This window comes from Haliotis rubra, unplaced genomic scaffold (genome assembly GCF_003918875.1).
Source record: "Haliotis rubra isolate DU_JTF1 unplaced genomic scaffold, ASM391887v1 Scf78, whole genome shotgun sequence".
Classification (NCBI taxonomy): Eukaryota; Metazoa; Mollusca; class Gastropoda; order Lepetellida; family Haliotidae; genus Haliotis; species Haliotis rubra.
The window spans coordinates 2,213,991-2,236,219 of record NW_025767501.1 but is presented as its reverse complement, the minus strand read 5'-3'; the positions used below and the strand labels follow the sequence as shown (position 1 = coordinate 2,236,219).

The 22,229-nt window shown below is 44.3% G+C and overlaps 1 protein-coding gene across 1 annotated transcript in view; it reads left to right on the top strand.

The window, feature by feature from the left end:
* The window catches only part of LOC124260851 (ral GTPase-activating protein subunit beta-like), a 97,432-nt gene extending 75,703 nt beyond the window's left edge, over positions 1 to 21,729 (top strand). The window contains 6 exon segments of the mRNA XM_046695167.1: positions 4,508 to 4,657; positions 10,982 to 11,245; positions 12,580 to 12,745; positions 14,400 to 14,418; positions 14,420 to 14,517; positions 20,201 to 21,729. Coding sequence (XP_046551123.1) covers positions 4,508 to 4,657; positions 10,982 to 11,245; positions 12,580 to 12,745; positions 14,400 to 14,418; positions 14,420 to 14,517; positions 20,201 to 20,318 — 815 coding nt within the window. The 3' untranslated portion in view covers positions 20,319 to 21,729.
* The last annotated feature ends 500 nt before the right edge of the window (positions 21,730 to 22,229 follow it).

The following is a 22,229-nucleotide window of genomic DNA, read 5'->3' as shown; positions in this document are numbered from 1 at the left end:
CTTCCCCGTCTAAGAACGAGAACTCAGCTCATACTTATTTGATGAAGGAAGATGATGCGGACACTATCACCTTACCTCCTATTGACCCGATAGCAGCGGTTCCAGCTAATCTGGATACAGCCTTTACCAAATCTACGAAATTTCAATCAACACATTTCCCGGTTTTCAACGCCAAGAAATTTGCAGGTCACAATATGGACTCCTTTTTCAAGGCCCAAGAGATTGATGACAACTTTAAGTTAATCAGTGATGCCAAGTCAAGAAATTACAGAATAGACGATGCATAAAATTAGCCCAGTTGGATACCATTTCTAGGAGAATGTTTTTTGGATTGAATAGATCTAGAACTGTCAATGAAACTCTCATCACCAAGTTCAAAGATTCTACAGAGGAGGAAGATAGAATGATCTACTCGGCTCTACTCATGCAGAAAAGAGACCATCAGTTCCTTACAGATCACTTGTCAGCGCTTACTGAAGCTACTACCATGGCTCGTCGTCAGGGTCTACTAGCCTCCTGCAATTGGGATAATCAATTTACGGAATCACTCTACGCTGCCCCATGGTCATCACCCTTACTATTTGGTGGTAACATAGACAAGGTCTCCAAAGAGGTGTCTTAGGACTCGAGAGAGGTACTTATGATCAAGTCCATGGATACCTTAGCGAACGTCATTAAACAATCATCCTTGAGATACTCTGGCAAGTCTAAATTCTCTGGACTACAGAAAGAACGGGACAAGAAATTGGCTACAGCAAAAGGTCCCAGGGAATCTTTTCGTCGCCCATACAGCAATTTCAGAGGAGGATCAGCAAGAGGCAGATCATCCTAGAGGTTCCCGCGGATTTAGACGATGAAATTCAGGTTCGGAACGACTGGAGTCTTCCACCCCCAGCCGTTCCAGTACAACCTTCTCAAGTGGGTGGACGCCTTCAGCTGCACTGGGAAAACTGGGGACTACTACAAGATCCTTATGTATCCAACATCCTACAGCATGGATATCAAATACAACTCAAGGCCACACCTCCGTTAACAGTCATCCCTCCAAGGTTCGACTTTCAACCGGCACAACTACCTATGTTAAGAGAAACAGTAGCTACTCTGCTAAGCAAACAGGCCTTAGAAGTTCTGGATCAGCGAAACATCGTACCAGGTTTCTACTCCCCAGTTTTCCTAGTGCCCAAGAAAAATTCCAAGGAAAAGTTTCGTCTCATATACAACATGAGCATCTTCAACAAAGACTATCTAAGCAAACCGCCAGCATTTCGCATGATACACTTACCACAACTTCGGCACTTAATTCGTCCCAAAGATTACATGGCCAGCATAGATTTGCAAGATGCATATCTACACATTCCGATTCATCCCAATTCAAGGAAATATCTAAGATTTATCCTAGACGGGAAACACTACCAATGGAAAGTACTTCCCTTCGGAATCTCATCGGCCCCTTGGGTATTCACAAGAGTGATGAAGCCTATTGTTGCATACCTACATCGTCAAGGTCTTTGCAGCGCATTTTACCTAGACGAAGGGATACAAGTGGATCCAGATCCACAGTGTCTCAGACTACAGCTGAACTTTATAATCAAGTTACTAACACAACTAGGATGGTTAGTAAATCTACTCAAGTCGGACCTAGAACCAACGCAAGATCTGCATTTTCTAGGTATACGATTTCTAACAGCCCAGAATCGTATAGTAGTCCCGGAGTATTAGCAGACGCTCTCTCTCGGCCACACCTACCGTCGCCGACAGAATGGATGCTCCACACAGAGATATTCACTCAAATAATCATGGAAATAGGATCTCCACTAGTAGACCTATTCGCCACTCGATTCAACAAACAACTGACAACCTTCGTATAGCCAGTTCCAGACCCACTAGCATGGGCAACGGACGCACTAAGCATATCGTGGGAGGGACTCAACGCGTACGCTTTACGGCCACCAGCGTTAATCCCACAAGTCTTACGGAAAATCAGTCAAACGCAGAGCCTCCATCTGATTTTGGTCGCGCCCTACTGGCCAGCGAGAACGTGGTTTCCAAATCTTATTCAAGAAATCGGACAACCAATTCTACAACTTCCAGAATGCTCGAATCTATTGATACATCCGCACACCAAACAAGTGCACGGAAAACCAGAAGTATTCCAACTTCACGTATGGATTGTATCAAGGCATGTCTGAATAAGAGAGGTTATTCAGCCAGAGCGGCAAAAGCAGTCACGCTTGCACTGCGTAACTCAACTCGCAACTTATACGATGACAAATGGCACAGTTTTGTCAATTATGCTGCAAAGAAAGGATTTACAGCCAGATATGCTACTCATCCTCAAGTGGCGGACTACTTATGTTATCTACGACAAACTAAGAATCTAAAAGGCTCAACTTTGTCCACTTATCTTGCAGCATTAAGCTCTGTCATAACTATGAGAACGGGCGTCAAGTTAACAAAGACCCCAGAGTTACTCGCTTTGCTACGAGCATTCCGATTGGAGGATCACAAGCGGAAGTTTCACGCTCCAGCTTGGGATCTAAATATAGTGCTCCAACACCTCACAAGTGAGGCTTATGAACCGTTAGAATTTACATCGTTTGAATCACTGACCCAGAAAACTTTGTTCCTGTTAGCGCTAGCTACGGCTGCCAGGATGTCGGAGATTCACGCTTTGGATTACGAGAGAACACGCTTTGATGATATTCATAACATCGTACATCTGGGACTACGCTGGGATTTTATAGCTAAGAACCAATTGCCAGGTCAACCAGACAGATAATTCCACGTCCCAGCTCTCTCATCCATTCTTGGACCTCATGATACGATGGATCTATCACTATGCCCAGTAAGAGCACTGAAAATATATCTCCACCGATCCAAACAGAGGAGAGGAAAATTCAAGAGATTATTTATCCCTCTATCTACAGCTACGCAGACGGAAGTCTCACGTACTACTATCTCAATTTGGATCAGAACTGTCATACTACGTGCCTACAAGGCTGCAGGACTCGACCCTTCAAGAGCATCTAATCCTCATGAAATTAGAGCGCTAGCATCAACACTTGCTCTACACGGCAACTGCTCTTTGAATACTATAATGGAGGGTTGTTTCTGGAGATCCGATATGGTGTTTGCCAACCACTATCTGAGAGATATTACCACCAACGACGTCTCAGGTATCCACCATTTCGGTCCCATGGTCCTCGCTCAACAGTTGACAGTTCCTCGGAGAAGATAAGTCAATCTTACAGATTTATTCTTATCTGATATCAGTACTAAATAGCTACATGCTATATATATATTTTGCTTAAGTTCAATCTATTATCTTAATCTCAGTACTATGGTTATTATATCATACAATATATTAGCTAACAACTCTAGAAGTTTTGCTATTATATTTAGCTTAAGTTTCATCATATCTTAAGCTCAGTAATATGGTCACATTTTATATACATATTAGCTAACAAACTCTACGGAGCTTTTGCTATTATATAGCTTAAGTTAAATTATATCTTAAGCACAGTACTATACTCATATAGCTTAAGTTTATGCATATCTTAAGCTTAGTACTTTGGTTACTTCATAAAAGTATATTAACTATAAACTCAAGGAGTTTATGCTATCACATTAACAACTTAAGTCTACTAGTCTTAAGCTTTGTACTAATGTTGTATATAATAAGTATATTGTAATAGTTATATTGTAATAACCCATATATGGCAGCTGATAAGTTAGCAGCAGGAATTCATCAGTTCAGTGCCTTTATGAAGTTCCCATAGGGTTATTACAGTCATTACAATTCAAATCACTAATTATCCAAATCCAAAGTATTATATATTCCCACCTCCATAGCCGTCGGATTCTACAAGCAAATAAGCATGAGTCAGGATAAGGAAAAATATGTAATTTTCTGAGTAAAATTGATATTTTATACTTATCCTGACTCATGAGGTAAGCCCTCCCGTCCTCCCCACATAACACTTTGGATTTCCCTGTAAATTCAAGTGTTGGGCTCGCTATAAAAGGAGAGAGTGAGGCACATGGTGGGAGGTGGCGCCCTCGTTCCCGCGCTTGCAAGGGGAAAGATAACTCGTGGTGAGTACTAATTAGTGATTTTACATTGAAGGGAACTTCAATTGGGAGATACAAGTGTTCCACTGTGTTCGTAAAGAAGAAGAAGACAAGCAAAGAAGCATGAGTAAGGATAAGTATAAAATATCAATTTTACTCAGAAAATTACATAATTTTATGGTAATAGTTTTATTGTAACATATTCTTAGATGTCATGTACTAGTGCTGCAAGTGTTCATTTCTTCCCAGTGCATTAACTAATGTGGTTGTTAATGACCATCGTGTCATTGTTCATCGATGGCTTTGTTTGCTGCTTATGCTATCGATCTCTGGTTTGCCTGGTACAGACTCAAACATTTTCAGGATGACATGATGTGGATGGTTTGGTCCTGATTGGTGAAAAACAAAATCCACTCACTGACATTTCCTGTTTTAGATGATGACTACCAGACCGGTACCGGCGGCAGCGTGTACGATGGGAGGCAGCAGGTGCTGTACTGGGCTGACGTGTCATCAGAAATGGCCTTCGTTGTGCCATCCCCCGAGACGTTCAAGCTGAGGACAGTCAGTGTGGTCAGTGATGCAGGTATGTCGGTCTTGGATGGAGGTAAACTAGACATGGTGTTTATAGCTTCAGTTCAATAGTCTGGCTTGTATAAACTGAGTGTTGAGAAATCAAGGTTTCTTCCATTCTAAGCATTCATTCTCAGTGTTAAGGTTGTTGTGCATTGGCAGAAGCTTCAGGTTGTCGCTGTATGAACCAGTGTTCCAGACATACTAGTGAATTAGGTGTTTGTCACCTGGTCAGCAGAGTATTCATGAATTTCCTGTACTACTGCTTCGGCTCACAAACCGTGCATGTAAGAGATCACAACCATTTGAAGCTGAGCAACTGTGGAACTCTGTTACACAATGGTTTAAAGCTGGTAGTTACTGCACCATACTTGCTGCTAAAGCTGTAATTGTCCCACTACATGAAGGCAGAATGAAAATACTCTGGAGCAGAAAATGCATTGATTAATATTTTGAGCAATCATCCACATGGTCATCATACAATGACACTCAATGTCTTGTAATAATGTCATGTCAATTGACTTATAATATGTAAAATACAAATTTGATTTATTTGAAGCCATATCCTTAATCAACCCCATTTGCCATTGCTATAATTTAAGAAGCCATGTAACTAAATATACAGTTATTAGCTTAAGTACACAGCAAATGCTTGTCTGTATTAGTCATTCCATGATAAAGTTCAGTTTGTGTCCTCAAGACAGCGACAACCCGTTAGTATTTTTAGGCAACTTTATTGCATAAATTACAATGATTACTACTGCCTTGTTGTCATCCATGTTTGGAAGTATAAACCTATACCTGTATATTTGTCATCATGCACTTGATGTGAAGTTGATGACATTATGACAGGTATAATTAGCGGTAATACCATTCAGATTTCCTGACAGAGGTTCCCATTTGACTTTTCTCAAAATTTAGCTCTAAATGTAAGATTCACTGAGACAATTTATAAAATGTCTAGATATTACAGTCATTTTACAAACTCGGTACCAAACAAGAGGACCGCCTCCGTGGTGTAGTGGTTAGAGCGTCCGCCCGGAGAGCGGAAGGTGGCGGGTTCGTTCCCCGACCGCGTCATACCAAAAGACGTTAAATATGGTACTTGTTGGTCCCTGCCTGGCGTTCGGCATTAATGGGTACTGCATCAAGGACTGGTCGGCTCGGAGTCAGTTTAATGTGTCTGAGTGGGGTATTCATGCTTCACTGCGGCATGGTATCTCAGTGAGCTAGCACTATAAAACCAGCTTCAGTCTGGGCTAGTACAAGCAGCCGCACCTACACATACACACGCATGCACGTCGTCATATGAGCGAAATATTCTCAAGCATGACGTAAAACCCAATTTCACCTCACCTCACCCCAAACAAGAGATTGACTAAATACTTTTATGAAGTTCCAAAGTGCATAGAAACAAAACATTAATTTTTAAACTTATCCTATCTCACAGTATGCACTTCTCTCTCTTGATTCGACACTGAGTGAAACGATGTAAACTTTTTTCCCTTGGCCTCTCTTGTCCATCCGCCCAATCACTCCATGCTACCCTCACTATAAGACAGCTTCCTAGTTGTCATGCAAAGCATGCGGCATGCACCACTAGCTAACCACGTGACTATCTCCGAATCATCATTCTCATTCTTGTCGCACACGAGTGTGAACGTGTTTTGCTTTGCTCAATGTTTTCAACTTAGTCTACAACATTGGGAAGTTGACCAGCCAAAAAAGAGGAAGAAATGCTCCTGGTGTAATAAAGTGTTCTCCGCGAGTGATCCACATGGGTATTGTGTTGACTGTATTGGGACAGTGTAAATGCAAGGATCTTACCTTCGAGGCGTTTGGTGACTACACTCGGGCTTGCACTTGTCGTGTTGCTGACAGGTCTCGTTATGCCGCTTCACTTGATGGACCCAGTCCCTCCAAGAAAGGAAAGTTTAAGCGTTCTACTTTGTCTGCTCAGCGGTCACAGTCCCCTCCCTCGAATGAAGAGGATTTCATGAGAGCGTCATCAGATTCTTACTTATCGGAAGATGTTCGGCATTTGTTGGGCTCTCAACATTCCAGCCCGAGTCCTTCGTCTTCGACCACGTCCCTGGTAGTGGTTGTCGAGACTGCTACCACCCCTCAGGAGACCTCTACAGAGTGGGACCTTCGAACTTCGTTCTCTGTCTCTCGTTCTCCGGACCAGTTATCTAGGCAACCTGTCTTATCTGTTTCGGACAAGAATCAGCTGATCTCTACACCTGACTGCGCAGAGCGCATGCGCTGAAGCCGTTCTCGCTCTCGTCGTTCGTCCTTGTACCTCGCCTCAACGTCTGTCAGTGGTTACTTCGCCGTCTCCTTCCCATTCGGCGAACAGAAGTGTTGTTTCTTGCGTCCAGCTACCTCGGTCTTCTGCTTCGTCGAAGCCTGCCAGATCGAATCACAGTTCGTCGGATCACTCTTCGCCTGTCCGCTCCCCTCCACCTCAACTTTCGCCGGACTGTCCACCTTCCCCAGAATTAGACCAGTTCTCTACGAAACAGCTTTCACCTTGGTTTAGGAATCCACCCTCCATCGAAGATATCAGCTCTCCGACCACTCGTTTGTGCATTACCAGACAAGCTTGACGCTTCACTGAGTCCTGTTACTACAGACAACTCGTAACAGCGTCATGGTGTATCTCGGGATACAATCATTATCATGGCCTGGTTTGTCATCTTCAAAACCTTCCTTTTACATCACCAGCAAGCTTTTGGACAGATGGAACAAGTTTCTGCGCATGGTACCAGCAGTGATGTCTTGTGAAGTAGCGAACATCCCATTACCGTTTTTATGGGCTGTGACCGAAGACCGTATTGTCCGGATTATGGTCACTGTTGCATTGTGGGTAACAATTGCAATGGCAGACTACTGTTTGTTTACCGGAGAATTGTGATGTTGGGAGTGACTATGAAGTGCACTGACAGAATTCTCTTGGTCCTACACAGCGGATAACAACCTCAGCCTTTATTCGCCAGTGACGATGAACGGTGCCATTCCCGGTAAGAGTGATTATGTCAAGTTCTCAAGTTAACTCAAGTTCTTGGCGGTTCTTCTCGCTATTAGACATTGGGCGATGGAACTTCGGGGGTCTTCCCTGCTGATTCAGACAGACAACTCCAAGGTCGTCTGGTACATCAACCATCTCGGGTTGACAGGTTCGGCAAACCTTCTTCAGCTGGCGCTTCGGTTCTTCCATCTAATCGACTCCCTCGCCATCGATGCTCGAACCAGACACATTCCCGGAGTCAGGAATGTCATCGCAGATGCGCTGTCCTGCTCCGATCCTGCTCCGCTCCCACGGAGTGGCAATTAAACCCACAGACCTTTCGGGAACTGGTCTTCCCATTACCAAGGCACCAAGTCGACCTATTCGCCACGTGGTTCAACCATCAGTTCCCGAAGTTTGTCTCGCTGATACCAGACCAACTAGCGTGGGATCTCGACGCTTTGACGATTTCGGGGGAGGGACTCAATGTTTACGCCTTGCCCCCCTTCGGCCCTTCTACCCAGAGTCATCCAGAAACTCCGGGGCGACCAGACAGATTCTACTGCTTTTGGTCGCGCCTTACTGGCCAGTCAGGAGTTGGTTTGTCGATCTCGCACAGCTGGCAGACCTAAACCCAGTTCCTCTTCCCGATCGGGACAACCTTCTGTTACACCCTCACTCGGATCGGCACCACATATCCCTTCGCACCCTGTCTCTGCACGTTCGGCGCATTTGCAGAAGTCCTTAATCGCCAAGAGGTTTTGTCGGAGAGTTACTTTGGCCATCACTTCTGCTCATCGGACTTCCTCCCGCTCACTTTATGATGAGAAGTGGAAATGTTTTGAGAGATATTGCATGTCCAGAGGCATTACATCTCCCATTTCTACTTCGCCTCAAATTGTCACTGAATTTCTTCAGCATTTGCGGTCGTCTAAGTAGCTCAAGGGTTCCACTTTGGCCACTTACCTTGCTGCGATCAACTCGGTCCTGGCTACCACCACAGGCTCTAAGGCCTCGACGGTTCCTGAGCTTCAGTATTTGCTCTGGTACTTCAAGTTGGCCGATCAGTCTAAGAAGTTTAGACCTCCTGCTTGGGATTTATCTGTGGTGCTGCGTCATTTGGCCTCGGCGGACTATGAAGCCTTAGCTCAGAAGGACTTTGAGAAGATCTCCTTCAAGACCACTTTCCTTGTGGCCTTGGCTACAGCTGCTCGGATTTCTGAACTCCATGCTTTGGATGTTAACAGAGTCCAGTTCGAACGGAAGAAGCATGGCAAAGCCTTCCTCGGTCTCCGTTGGGATTTCGTAGCAAAGAATCAGTTGCCGGGACAACTTGATCATACTTTTACCATCCCACCGTTGTCCACGATCCTTGGGCCGCATGACAATGAAGACCTGCAGCTTTGCCCTGTTAGGGCTTTGAAGATTTTTGTTGTTGCTTCTAAAGATCGCCGCCGTCTCCGCAAGCGCCTCTTCATTCCATTGTCCTCAACATCCAGGGCGGAAGTGTCTCGCACCACATTATCCTTCTGGATGAGAGCCACCATCCTACAGGTTTACACCCTCTTTGGGTTACCCGCCCCGACAGCTTCCAATCCACATGAGACACGGGCGTTAGCATCTACGATGGCTCTGCAGCGTAACTGCTCTCTCCACGTCATTATGGAAGGATGCTTCTGGCAATCGGACTCGGTCTTCTCCTTGCACTACCTTCGGGACCTCTCAGTCAAGGATGTCCAACACCTCTAGGGAATGGTCCCTCGCGGTTGCTGCTTCCCTGTATTTTCCTGAATATAAGTCTGAACTTGATGTCTGCCTTATGTTTTGTTTGCTACTCCACTTAGTTTTATACTAAGACACGGAGATACTAATGCCTCGGTGGCTGGACGAATCTTGAGCTCGATTCTGTGTCACGATGTGGAAGGGTTCAACATTTTACATTTCCTGACCTCTACTTTTCGAAGCTATTGCTTCAGTGAAGTGTGTCACTCCCGAATTCCAGTGGATTTCATTGCGTTCCGACTCCGAAGTTGCCAGGCTCATCCTTTGACTAAGCTTATGCACAGGAGTGAGGGTCAATTTGATGTTGACTGGAACTGAACGTTAAAACTGGGAGTTTTCCAAGTTGTGCTTCTCTTTCACCCGCCCCTGGTTGGTGTCTGTGGGGGCCTTCTCGAAAGCAGGGGCTGGCCCGATTATTGTCGGTGAATTTAATTTACGGGGGTACCTTGAAAATCGTGGCGAAGTGACATCCTTTCTCGCTGAGCTGCGTCCTTCTTCAGAGGTTGCGGCTGAACACCACATCGCTCGGGAGCACCCATCTCCCTGGGAGACGTTGTGCTTAGTAAGCCAAGGAGTTCAGAGGAACTCGTCACAAGCATAGGAGTTGCGCTAGTCATGACAGGCCTCCTTTGTGCATCGCTATCTACGGTTGTTTCCAGTCTACACAGTTCCTGCTGTTCGCTCTCACAAGGCACAGGGTATCTGCGTCCTACCGTGGGATAAGTGCATACCGTGAAATAGGATAAGTTTAAAAATTTGAAAATTTTAAATATAAATTTATATTTATATACTTATCCTATCTCACGCGACGGATTCGAGCCCCCACCCTCGCCGCTACGCAGATTCTCCGAGATTGATATTCCAGTGGCTCCAAGAATGAGAATGATTTGGAGATAGTCACTTGGATAGCTAGTGGTGCATGCCGCATGCTTTGCATGACAACTAGGAAGCTGTCTTATAATGAGGGTAGCATGGAGTGCTTGGGCGGATGGACAAGAGAGGCCAAGGGAAAAAAAATTACATCGTTCCACTCAAATCACGAGAGAGAAGTGCATACTGTGAGACAGGATAAGTATATAAATATACAATTTATGTTTAAAATTTCCAAAATTAATTTTGCTAGGGTTATAAGCCAAAATTATAAACACATACATTGCCTTCCATTTTCTTTTTGTCCAAACATTTTAGTCACTGGGAGATGAAATTAAACTTCAGAATGTTTGGACTTGTTTTCATAATAAACTAGATGGACATATTTTGCAGCCTGAAATAGTTGAAATATTAAGGCCTCACACAGACGACTACATTTCCCAATTAATTCCAAGAGAAGACTGTGTTTCATCTTTGTTCATCAATATGAGGATATGCCCAAATTTGCTTATGGGTCACATAGAAGTTACGAACCAGTCAAGAATTCGGAGATAGCATCCGGTTCCCACAAGGGAAAAAAAACCAGTATCAAAAACAACAATCAGTCATGACGAATTGCTCCAGATAAGTGCCTCATTAGTGAATACAGGATCATTATTATTTTTCCTTTCTCAGATAAATCTCCAACGAGTGACCGCTTCTCCATGAATGAGCCTCACATCCAGCTGACAAAGCCAAAGTCACTTGTTCTGGAGGCAGAGAAGGCAGGACGACAGGATCGTGAGAGCCCAGGGTCGCCCCCTGAGGCAGCTGTTGCTAGCGGTAACCAGGCAAGGACACGTAGACTCGGGAGACAGCCCACCTCTATGTTTGGTCCTGATACTAAAGTGTTTGCTGTTTGGTTGGAGAACTTTGAAGACCATGAGAACTTCCCGACAGGTTAGCAAAATATGTACCATCTCACTGTGTAGGATGTATGATCAGACCTAAAAGCAGAGCATTGAAAAGAACTTCCACGGTTTGGACTCCCTAAGTAGTGTAGATATCCTGTCGTCAGTGTGTAGTCCCCTCTATGTTCAGGGCAATGTGTGTTTCAGGGGATCTGCTGAGTGTGTCTAGTACAGGCCAGGACTGTCGTCCGTGTGTAGTCCCCTCTATGTTCAGGGCAGTGTGTGTTTCAGGGGATCTGCTGAGTGTGTCTAGTACAGGCCAGGACTGTCGTCCGTGTGTAGTCCCCTCTATGTTCAGGGCAGTGTGTGTTTCAGGGGATCTGCTGAGTGTGTCTAGTACAGGCCAGGACTGTCATCCGTGTGTGGTCCCCTCTATGTTCAGGGCAATGTGTGTTTCAGGGGATCTGCTGAGTGTGTCTAGTACAGGCCAGGACTGTCGTCCGTGTGTAGTCCCCTCTATGTTCAGGGCAGTGTGTGTTTCAGGGGATCTGCTGAGTGTGTCTAGTACAGGACAGGAATGTCGTCCGTGTGTGGTCCCCTCTATGTTCAGGGCAATGTGTGTTTCAGGGGATCTGCTAATTGAGTCTAGTACAGGCCAGGACTGTCGTCCCTGTGTGGTCCCCTCTATGTTCAGGGCAATGTGTGTTTCAGGGGATCTGCTAATTGAGTCTAGTACAGGCCAGGACTGTCGTCCGTGTGTAGTCCCCTCTATGTTCAGGGCAGTGTGTGTTTCAGGGGATCTGCTGAGTGTGTCTAGTACAGGCCAGGACTGTCGTCCCCTTTATGTTCAGGACAGTGTGTGTTTCAGGGGATCAGCTAAATGTGTCTAGTACAGGCCAGGACTGTCGTCCGTGTGTAGTCCCCTCTATGTTCAGGGCAATGTGTGTTTCAGGGGATCTGCTGAGTGTGTCTAGTACAGGCCAGGACTGTCATCCGTTCAGGACAGTGTGGTATGTTCGTGTGTGGTCCCTCTATGTTCAGGGCAGTGTGTGTTTCAGGGGATCTGCTGAGTGTGTCTAGTACAGGCTAGGACTGTCGTCCCTGTGTGGTCCCCTCTATGTTCAGGGCAGTGTGTGTTTCAGGGGATCTGCTGAGTGTGTCTAGTACAGGCCAGGACTGTTGTCCGTGTGTAGTCCCCTCTATGTTCAGGGCAGTGTGTGTTTCAGGGAATCTGCTAAATGTGTCTAGTACAGGCCAGGACTGTCGTCCGTGTGTCATCCCCTCTATGTTCAGGGCAGTGTGTGTTTCAGGGGATCTGCTGAGTGTGTCTAGTACAGGCCAGGACTGTCGTCCCCTCTATGTTCAGGGCAATGTGTGTTTCAGGGGATCTGCTGAGTGTGTCTAGTACAGGCCAGGACCACCAGTGCAGCTCCAGCTCGTCCTCTGTACAAAAGGTGCCTGAGAAGGACATCTTTATCCTCTTCATACATGCACTGCAGAACGGCCTGTTCCGCATCCATCTACAGCTGCAGGACAAGGGCCACACCAAGTAAGGAATGATGATATCACAATAGTACAGACTGAGGTACAGAGTTTTATCTGGGTGTGTAATAAAGAAACTGGCATCAAGGTACATATTGTCACTGATGGGGTATTCACAGTGAACATTGTTGAATTGTCCTAAAAGGAACTTGATGTATTGAGTGTGAAACAACATACCTTCTTGATAATCAAGGAAAGGATAATAGTGAATGGTGTCGCGTGCGATTAACAATGGCCGTGACCTTTTCATTAACTCAAGAGCAGATAATTTTACTTTATATGCAAGATGGGAGTGGTTTCCCTTGGCATATGCCGTTGCCATTACAGTCTGTCATGCCCATTGCAGAGCTCAACATACTAATATCTCTTTTCGGGTCATGGAGTGATTTTGTCTAAGTTTTATCATTAAAGTAATCTACAAGTAGATACAAGTTAACGTGCAAAATCAAGTTTCTTTCTCATCCATAAATCTAAATTTGATTATGCAATTTAAATATATACAAGTAGTCATCGAATAGGTATATACACATGATGAGGCATTAAAGATATTTATCAACATAATAGGGTTAAATAATTAATATACTGTGAATAATGCATTTAATAACTACTCTCTTGAAATATTATTTAATACACGTATTTCCCTGCCATGCATTCTTTACAACACTTCTGTAGCCATTATTTTATTGTATTTTATTCTCGGATATATTTAGGATTTTACAACCACCCCAACCCCACCGCCACCAACAGCTGCGTATTAAACAATGTCTCATTGACAACCATTGGCAAATCATACATTTAGGTGTTATATCATAAGGAAATACTGTTTATATTTGTTATTTTAAGTTCCATAATTAAGTCACTAAATCTAGATTCAAATTATTTCATGTATTTTTTCAGTATTTCAGTATTTTCATAAAACATGGGTAGGTATTTCTGTGGTTGCAATATCACATTCTCAGTTCATAAATCAAGACAGTTAGAATGTAGAAAAAATATATGCTATCGTCCACGTTAATCGGTTCCTTCTAAGATTTCTGGGACTTTTTCATGAAAATTCTGCAAGGTGCGATTGAGGGAGGTATGTATTGTGTGCTGGGACCAGTATCACTTTTATTTGCGCAGCATGCTATGCGACTTTCAGACAACTGTAGACGGGAGTATTGCCCTGGTTGCCCCTGTGTACAATTTATTAAATTTTCGATTATCTGTTTGGTCTGTGAGGTCTAGAGAAGAATGGTGTTGTGTGATCCTGGGACATGACTGGTCTCCTGTATGCCAAGATGTTCATAAAAATAAACTGGTATATTTCTTGTGATATAACTGAACTTTTGCTGATTTTTGTGGCTTTGAAACAACATTAATTTTCTTTGTACTGCCTCAATGTATGTATATATATCCCCTGATACTCCCTACCATTCACCTGATGAAGGAGCAAGCATACACTCTGAAACGTCGTGTTATTCACAACAAAGAAGTTGACATCCATAAATGTTGCTTTTCTTATGTAGTCCACTTCTAAATGCCCTTCAAAGATTTGATTTGCTCTTTCAGTTTGAAAGAAATATTGCTGGCTGCAGTTTTCTCTTCTATCACTCACTCATGTCAGTGTTTGAGTTGCTACAATCTTTCCTTCCCTCACTAAATCATGTCATACTCTGTAGAATGTCAATGGCCATCCCAGCTGGTGGACGGAATGTTGGTGAGTCGACGCACGCTGGGAACACTAGTCAGACAGACAGCCATCAACATCTGCCGTAGAAAGAGACTCGAGAGTGAATCGTAAGTTACATGATTGTTATTGATCATAAAAGACCCATCTTTTATTTATGTATGTCACACGAAGCTCATGTGAACATTAAGCCATATCCACAGTGTCAGGGATTAAATAATGTTATGTTATACACTGACATTAATTATTTTTCCTTATCCTGACTCATGCTCTTTTGCTTGTCTTCTTCTTCTTGCGAACATAGTGGAACACTTGTATCTCCCTAATTGAAGCTCCCTTCAATGTAAAATCACTAATTAGTACTCACCAAGAGTTGCCTCCCTCTTCCAAATGCGCGGGAAAGGAGGCGCCACCTCTTCCCTCATGCTTCACTCTCTCCTTCTTCGCCCAGTGAGCAGGATGTGAGAGCGCCTGTGTCTCCCTACACACTTTATCCTTTGATTATTCTTAGTTAGTTACCTCTTGTAGTCATCTATAGAGGTTTAGCTAGTATCCTTCAACAATTATGTATTGATATTTATTCGTATTTCTGCTGTTTATTCACGGGACGCCGTGATTGTTCAGCAGTTTGCGTTGATGAAAATCTGTACTGTTTGTAGGTTACGTTTTTCTGCTGCCGATCCGCATTTAATATGCCCTAGCTGTACTGCACCATGTGCATTTTCTTCACGTTGCAGTTACTGTAATAATTTGTCTAACTCTGCATTTAACAAATATTATCTTTGCTTCTTTAGACGCGCAGCAGATAGGTCACGTAAACAGAGCTTCTAGTCAATAAACAGAGCCTAGCCAGTCAACTGCTGTCAGACAACCCCTCCCGTCTGGTGTTCCGCTAGAGTTCCCCGTGGAGGAGAGGCGTGGGACGCAGCCCGCCATCTCCAAGAAGCGTCCTGCATCCCCAGACATCCCGCCGTCGCAGCCGAAGCCGAAGGTCAAGTCGTCACTCCCCAGGACTGGACTCAGATGAAGCTTCGCGAAGGGCTCCAATTACAGGCTCCAAGTCATCTTCGTCTACAAGGTCATCGAGGGATTCCCCAAGAGCTTCGCGAAGCTATCAACATTCACCACATAGATCTCCGCGAAGGTCACCATATCGACGCAGTTCACCAGGCTGTTCTCCACGACGACCTCCTTCTCAACCCATAATATGGACCCATTTTTCAAGGCACAAGATATCGACGATAACTTCAAAGTAATCAATGATGCCAAGAATAAGACCTACAAGATAGACGACCGCAAGCTGGTGCAGATCGAAACCATGACAAGGAGAATGTTCTTCGGCATTAACAGATCAAGAACAATTAATGAAACTCTCATCACCAGATTTCGTGATTCTACATCAGAAGATGACAGAATGATTTACTCGGCCCTCCTTATGCAGAAGAAGGACCAGCAGTTCTTAACGGATCATCTTACATCAGTCTCCGCAGCGCTAACTCTGGCTCGTCGTCAAGGTCTCCTCGCTTCCTGTAGTTGGGGTGAACAGTTTACATCTCCACTCTACACAGCCCCGTGGTCTTCGCCATCTATCTTCGATGGAGGAATAGATAAAGTCTCTAAAGAAGTCACCAAGGATTCAAGGGAAGTCCTTATGATAAAGTCGATGGACACGCTAGCCAGCGTCATCAGGCAGACATCACAGAGATATTCAGGAAGATCTAAGTTTACTGGCTTACAGAAAGCACGGGACAGGAAGATGGCCACCTCAAGAGGAAAAGATTCTTTTCGTCACCCATACGGCAACTACAGAGGAGGATCTGGAAGAGGCAGGGCACCCAGAGGTTCCCGCAACTATAAACGATGAAAGACAGGTTCAGAACGACTGGAGCCTTCCACCCCAGCCGTTCCAGTACAACCATCACAAGTGGGTGGACGCCTTCAACTGCACTGGGAGAACTGGGGAATTCTACAAGACCCTTATGTCTCCAACATCCTACATCACGGATATCGAATCCAACTACAGGCCACGCTCCGCTTACAGTCAACCCTCACAAGTTCGACTTTCAGGCGCAACAACTACTAAAGTTAAGAGAAGCTGTTGCATCGCTACTAACCAAGCAGGCCATAGAAGTACTGGATCAAGTAAACATCGAACCAGGCTTCTACTCCCCAGTTTTCCTAGTGCCCAAGAAAAACTCCAGGGAAAAGTTCAGACTCATCTACAACATGAGCACGTTCAACAGAGATTATCTACGCAAACCGCCAACGTTTCGCATGATATATCTACTTCAACTTCGGCACCTAATTCGTCCCATGGACTACATGGCCAGTATAGACCTGCAGGATGTGTATCTACATATCCCCATACATCCTGAATCCAGGAAATACCTACGGTTTACGCTAGACGGGCTGCATTATCAATGGAGAGTACTACCATTTAGAATATCATCGGCCCCCTGGTTATTCACAAGAGTAACGAAACCCATCGTCACTTACCTACATCGTCTAGGGCTACGCAGTGCGTTCTACCTCGACGACGGGATTCAAGTAGATCAAGATCCACAGCATCTCAAACTACAGTTAAACTACATCATCAAGCTACTAACACAGCTAGGATGGTTAGTAAATCTACTCAAGTCGGACCTAGAGCCTACGCAAGATCTGCAATTTCTAGGCATTCGATTTATCACGACACAGAACTGTATCGTCGTACCAGAGGACCGATGGCTCAAGATCCAACAGACCATCCCACAAGCCTTACTCTCTCCGCTACCACTACGACAATGGCAGAGTCTGTTGGGTCTCCTCACGTCAGCCCAAGACATGACAGTCAGAGGCAGACTACAGTTATGTCCGTTACAGGTCCTCATCAACGCTTCATCTCGACGACCTACAACCATTCAGTCTACCGAAGCACATCAGACCTCATCTACTATGGTGGACCAGGAGGTCGAATGTCATGAAGGCATCTATTTAACAGAGCCGGAATTCAAAACCCATCTCTATGTAGACGCGTCGCTCCAAGGTTGGGGAGCTCATCTCGCCAACCGGACGGCATCAGGGTTATGGAACCAGCAAGACAGCAAGCTGCACATAAACATGCTAGAAATGAAAGCAGTAATCAACGCCCTACTACATTGGAGCACTATTCTACAGAATGCGCATATGATGATTCACACCGACAACTCAACAGTGGCGTTTTATGTAAACAAACAAGGCTCAACGAGATCATTGAACCTATTTACTCTATGCTTTCAACTGTTCGATCTAATCGACGATCTCAACATACATGTCAGAGCATGCCACATTCCGGGAGCCAAGAATGTACTAGCAGACGCACTCTCTCGGCCACATCTACCGTCACCGACAGAATGGATGCTCCATACAGAAATCTTTGCACAGATTATCAAGGAAATAGGAGCTCCGCTAGTAGACCTATTCGCCACTCGCTTCAACAATCAGCTAACAACATTCGTATCACCAGTCCCGGATCCACAAGCATGGGCAACGGACGCACTAAGCATATCCTGGGAAGGCCTCAACATGCGTCTGCAGCTTCCACGCCACGCTAATTCCACAGGTGTTACAGAAAATCAGACAAACTCAGAGCCTCCAACTGATTTTGGTCGCCCCTACTGGCCAGCTTGGAGAACGTGGTTTCCCATTCTAATTCAAGAAATCGGACAACCAACATTACAACTACCAAAGCGCTCGAATCTACTAGTACATCCTCACACCAAACAAGCGCACGGAAACCCAGAAGCATTCCAACTTCACGTATGGACTGTATTAAAGTGTGTCTAAACAAGAGACGTTATTCAGCCAGAGCGGCGTAAGCAGTCATGCTTGCTTTACGCAATTCTACGCGCAACTTGTATGACGACAAGTGGCACAGTTTTGAAACATACGCTGCTAAAAAGGGATTTACAGCTAGAAATGCTACACATCCACAAGTGGCTGACTACCTGTGTTACCTACGACAAACTAAACATCTTAAAGGCTCGACATTGTCAACATATCTCGCAGCTCTAAGTTCTGTGATAACTATGAGAACGGCTGTCAAGTTAACGAAAACGCCAGAGTTACTGGCCTTGCTACGTTCATTCCGATTGGAGGATCAGAAACAGAGATTTCGCGCTCCAGCATGGGATCTAAATATAGTGCTCCAACACCTCACAAGTGAGGCCTATGAACCACTGGAATCGACATCCTTTGAATTTCTGTCACAGAAAACATTGTTCCTGTTATCCCTAGCAACGGCAGCCAGGATGTCAGAAATTCACGCACTAGATTATGAGAGAATACGTTTCGATGACAATCAAAACATAGTGCATATGGGACTGCAATGGGACTTTATCGCCAAGAATCAATTGCCAGGTCAACCAGACAGATTATTCCATGTCCCTGCACTTTCCTCAATTCTCGGACCTCAAGATACACTTGACCTATCTTTATGCCCAGTGAGAGCACTCAAAATCTATCTACAACAATCCAAAACGAAGCGACGACAACTCAAGCGGTTATTCATCCCTCTATCGACAGCGACTCAGACCGAAGTCTCTCGTACCACCATATCGATATGGATCAGAACAGTCATACAAGGCTGCAGGACTCGACCCTCCAAGAGCATCTAACCCCCATGAAATCAGAGCACTGGCTTCCACACTCACTCTACACGGAAATTGCTCGTTGAATACCATTATGGAGGGCTGCTTTTGGAAATCCGACATGGTGTTTGCTAACAACTATCTGAGAGATATCACCACCGAGGACGTCTCAGGTATTCACCATTTCGGTCCCATGGTCCTCACACAGCAGTTGACAGTCCCTCGTAGAAGATGATTAGTCTCACGAGATTATTATGTATATATCATACCAGTATCATCTAGCTTATAACTCTACGGAGTTTTGTGCTATTATATACATATCTTAAGTCTATAGTAGTCTTAAGCCCAGTACTGATGTTATATGTACATTGGGTCGCTTCTCCACTTTGGTGTCGCTTTATACCATTATTACTATTATCATAGTATCTATATATTGTAGTACCCCCATCTATGGCAGCTGGTAGAACTTATGTTTTATAGCAGCAGGAATTAGCTTAATTACAGTGCCATTAGGAAGTTCCCGTAGGGGGTTATTACTTATACAGAAATCACTAATTATTTAAATCCAAAGTATCCTGTTTTCCCACCTCCGTTTCCGTAGGATTCTACAAGCAAATAAGCATGAGTCAGGATAAGGAAAAATATGTAATTTTTAGAGTAAAATTGATATTTTATACTCATCCTGACTCATGAGGTAAGCCCTCCCATCCTCCCCACATAACACTTTGGATTTCCCAGTAAATTCAAGTGTTGGGCTCCCTATATCAGGAGAGAGTGAAGCATGAGGGAAGAGGTGGCGCCTCCTTTCCCGCGCATTTGGAAGAGGGAGGCAACTCTTGGTGAGTACTAATTAGTGATTTTACATTGAAGGGAGCTTCAATTAGGGAGATACAAGTGTTCCACTGTGTTCGCAAGAAGAAGAAGACAAGCAAAAGAGCATGAGTCAGGATAAGTATAAAATATCAATTTTAATCAGAAAATTACATTATTCAACTTGCTTAACAAGTGCTTTTCAAATGAGCATAAGAAATGTTAGATTTATCATGCTTTTTAAATGTGTATTTATTGTCATGAACTGACCTGACAATAGGTTACTTTTATGGTGGCATAAAGTATGTATCCCACCTCACCATCTGTTGGTCATACAGTGAATGCAGGGCCAGTTATTGATGTATATTCCCTGCAGGTACCAGCCTCCCCATGTAAGACGCAAGCTGAAGATCCAGGAGGTGGTCAACAAGTATCGCAGCAGCTTGACGGAGTCGGAGTTCTACACTGCTCTCTTCCAGGATACACCCAAGTGAACACATCATCATCACTCACAGTCTTTGTATGGATGTTATTTCTCCTTACAATGATCTTTCAACCATAGCTTCATATTTTGAATTGTAAAGACTGTATGTACCAACAGAATGTGAAAACAGCAGATCTCCCTGTTACGAGGAGTAACTGGAGTGTAACAGGAAGTAGATCAGAGCTGAATGTTGTACCCTGGGCTGCATCTTGTCCTGGGCTCCATCTTGCCCTGGGCTGCATCTTGTCCTGTGTGTATGGCAGTCATGCAGCCAATATACAGTATACTATAATGTGCCACACTAGTGGATGGGTGTGTGGTCAGCACAACACAGGATTCAAAGCCTCTAAATCATTGGGACTTTTCACTGTGTTTGAGTATTTGTCTTAAGAAGTATAATTTGTTTTGTCAGGTCCAAATGTTTGAAAAGTATGGGGCTGTGTGTATGTCATAGATATTATACAGTTAGTACGATAATATTTGTTATTAATTATGCGATCATCTCACAAGTAATTTCTAGTCCTCCAATACTCAGTATAGTCACCAAATGTGAAGACACCTACTACTTACCTACATCCTGTTGTGCTGTGACCGTGCTATGTCCCTGGTGCTATATGTCAGCTGTCTGTATGCACCTGTCTGTATCCACCTGTACAGGGTACACCCCATATATCACCCAAACCTGGCTTCCATGGGAAATATCACCACTATGACATTGCATCACAATGCTTTGTAGACCAGTGTGATATCATTGGTTACCATGCCACAGTCTGATGATGTTTTTCTGCCCCTGAAGCTGGTCCATATAGATCGGCACTTAGGTTCTTGGTATACTGTGCAGTGTAAGATGTAGGTAGCGACAGGTATGCTCCTGTTGTTGACATTGGTCAGAAATGAATACCTGTTCTGCTGACTTTCTGTAGATGTTTTGAATGTAAATTCATTTTTTCAGAAAGATTTGTCAAGCCCCATGATTCAGTAGGATCTCGTGTGGCTCAGTCCCTTCACTCTTGGCAAAAAGCGCAAGCCTAAGGAGCTAGGTCTGAAATGTCATTTGAACAGGACAGCAACCTCTAAATACATAGTCTTGTTTTACTTTGTCTGCAGTAGGACATGTTGGTAAGCATGTACCATTCAAGGGAGATGTTCCCTGACTTAGAGCTGTTTTATGAAACAAGATGATAATGAGGTAATCTGTTGATACCTTGCTTCAGGTTCATTTGTCTTTGATTGTTATGATGTTGCAAGATAAGTGTTGTGTTGATTATCTAAGATGTTGATCTTGACAATACCTGATCCACCATTTTCTTATTTGGACCAGTATCATCTCAACAGAGTTATGTTCATACTTAATGTCATTGTTACACAATAGGGCAAGTGCTTTATGGGAGGTGTGCAGTATTAAATTTTATATATTGTTCTAATATGTTTTGTTGTTTTCAAACGAAAATAGCTGGTAGATGTTCAGTCTCTTCTGAACAGTGTATGGCCAGCTCCATGTCATAGTGGCTGAATGGAGTACAGGCATGGACGTCTAGTGTCTACTGGATAAGGGCAGAAGGATCTCCAGCTCCATGTCATAGTGGCTGAATGGAGTCAGGAGTACAGGCATGGACGTCTAGTGTCTACTGAACAATGGATAAGGGCAGAAGGATCTCCAGCTCCATGTCATGGCGGCTGAACGGAGTCAGGAGTACGTCTAGTGTCTAATGGATAAGGGCAGAAGGATCTCCAGCTCCATGTCATAGCGGCTGAATGGAGTCAGGAGTACAGGCATGGACGTCTAGTGTCTACTGAACAATGGATAAGGGCAGAAGGATCTCCAGCTCCATGTCATAGTGGCTGAATGGAGTCAGGAGTACAGGCATGGACGTGTAGTGTCTACTGAACAATGGATAAGGGCAGAAGGATCTCCAGCTCC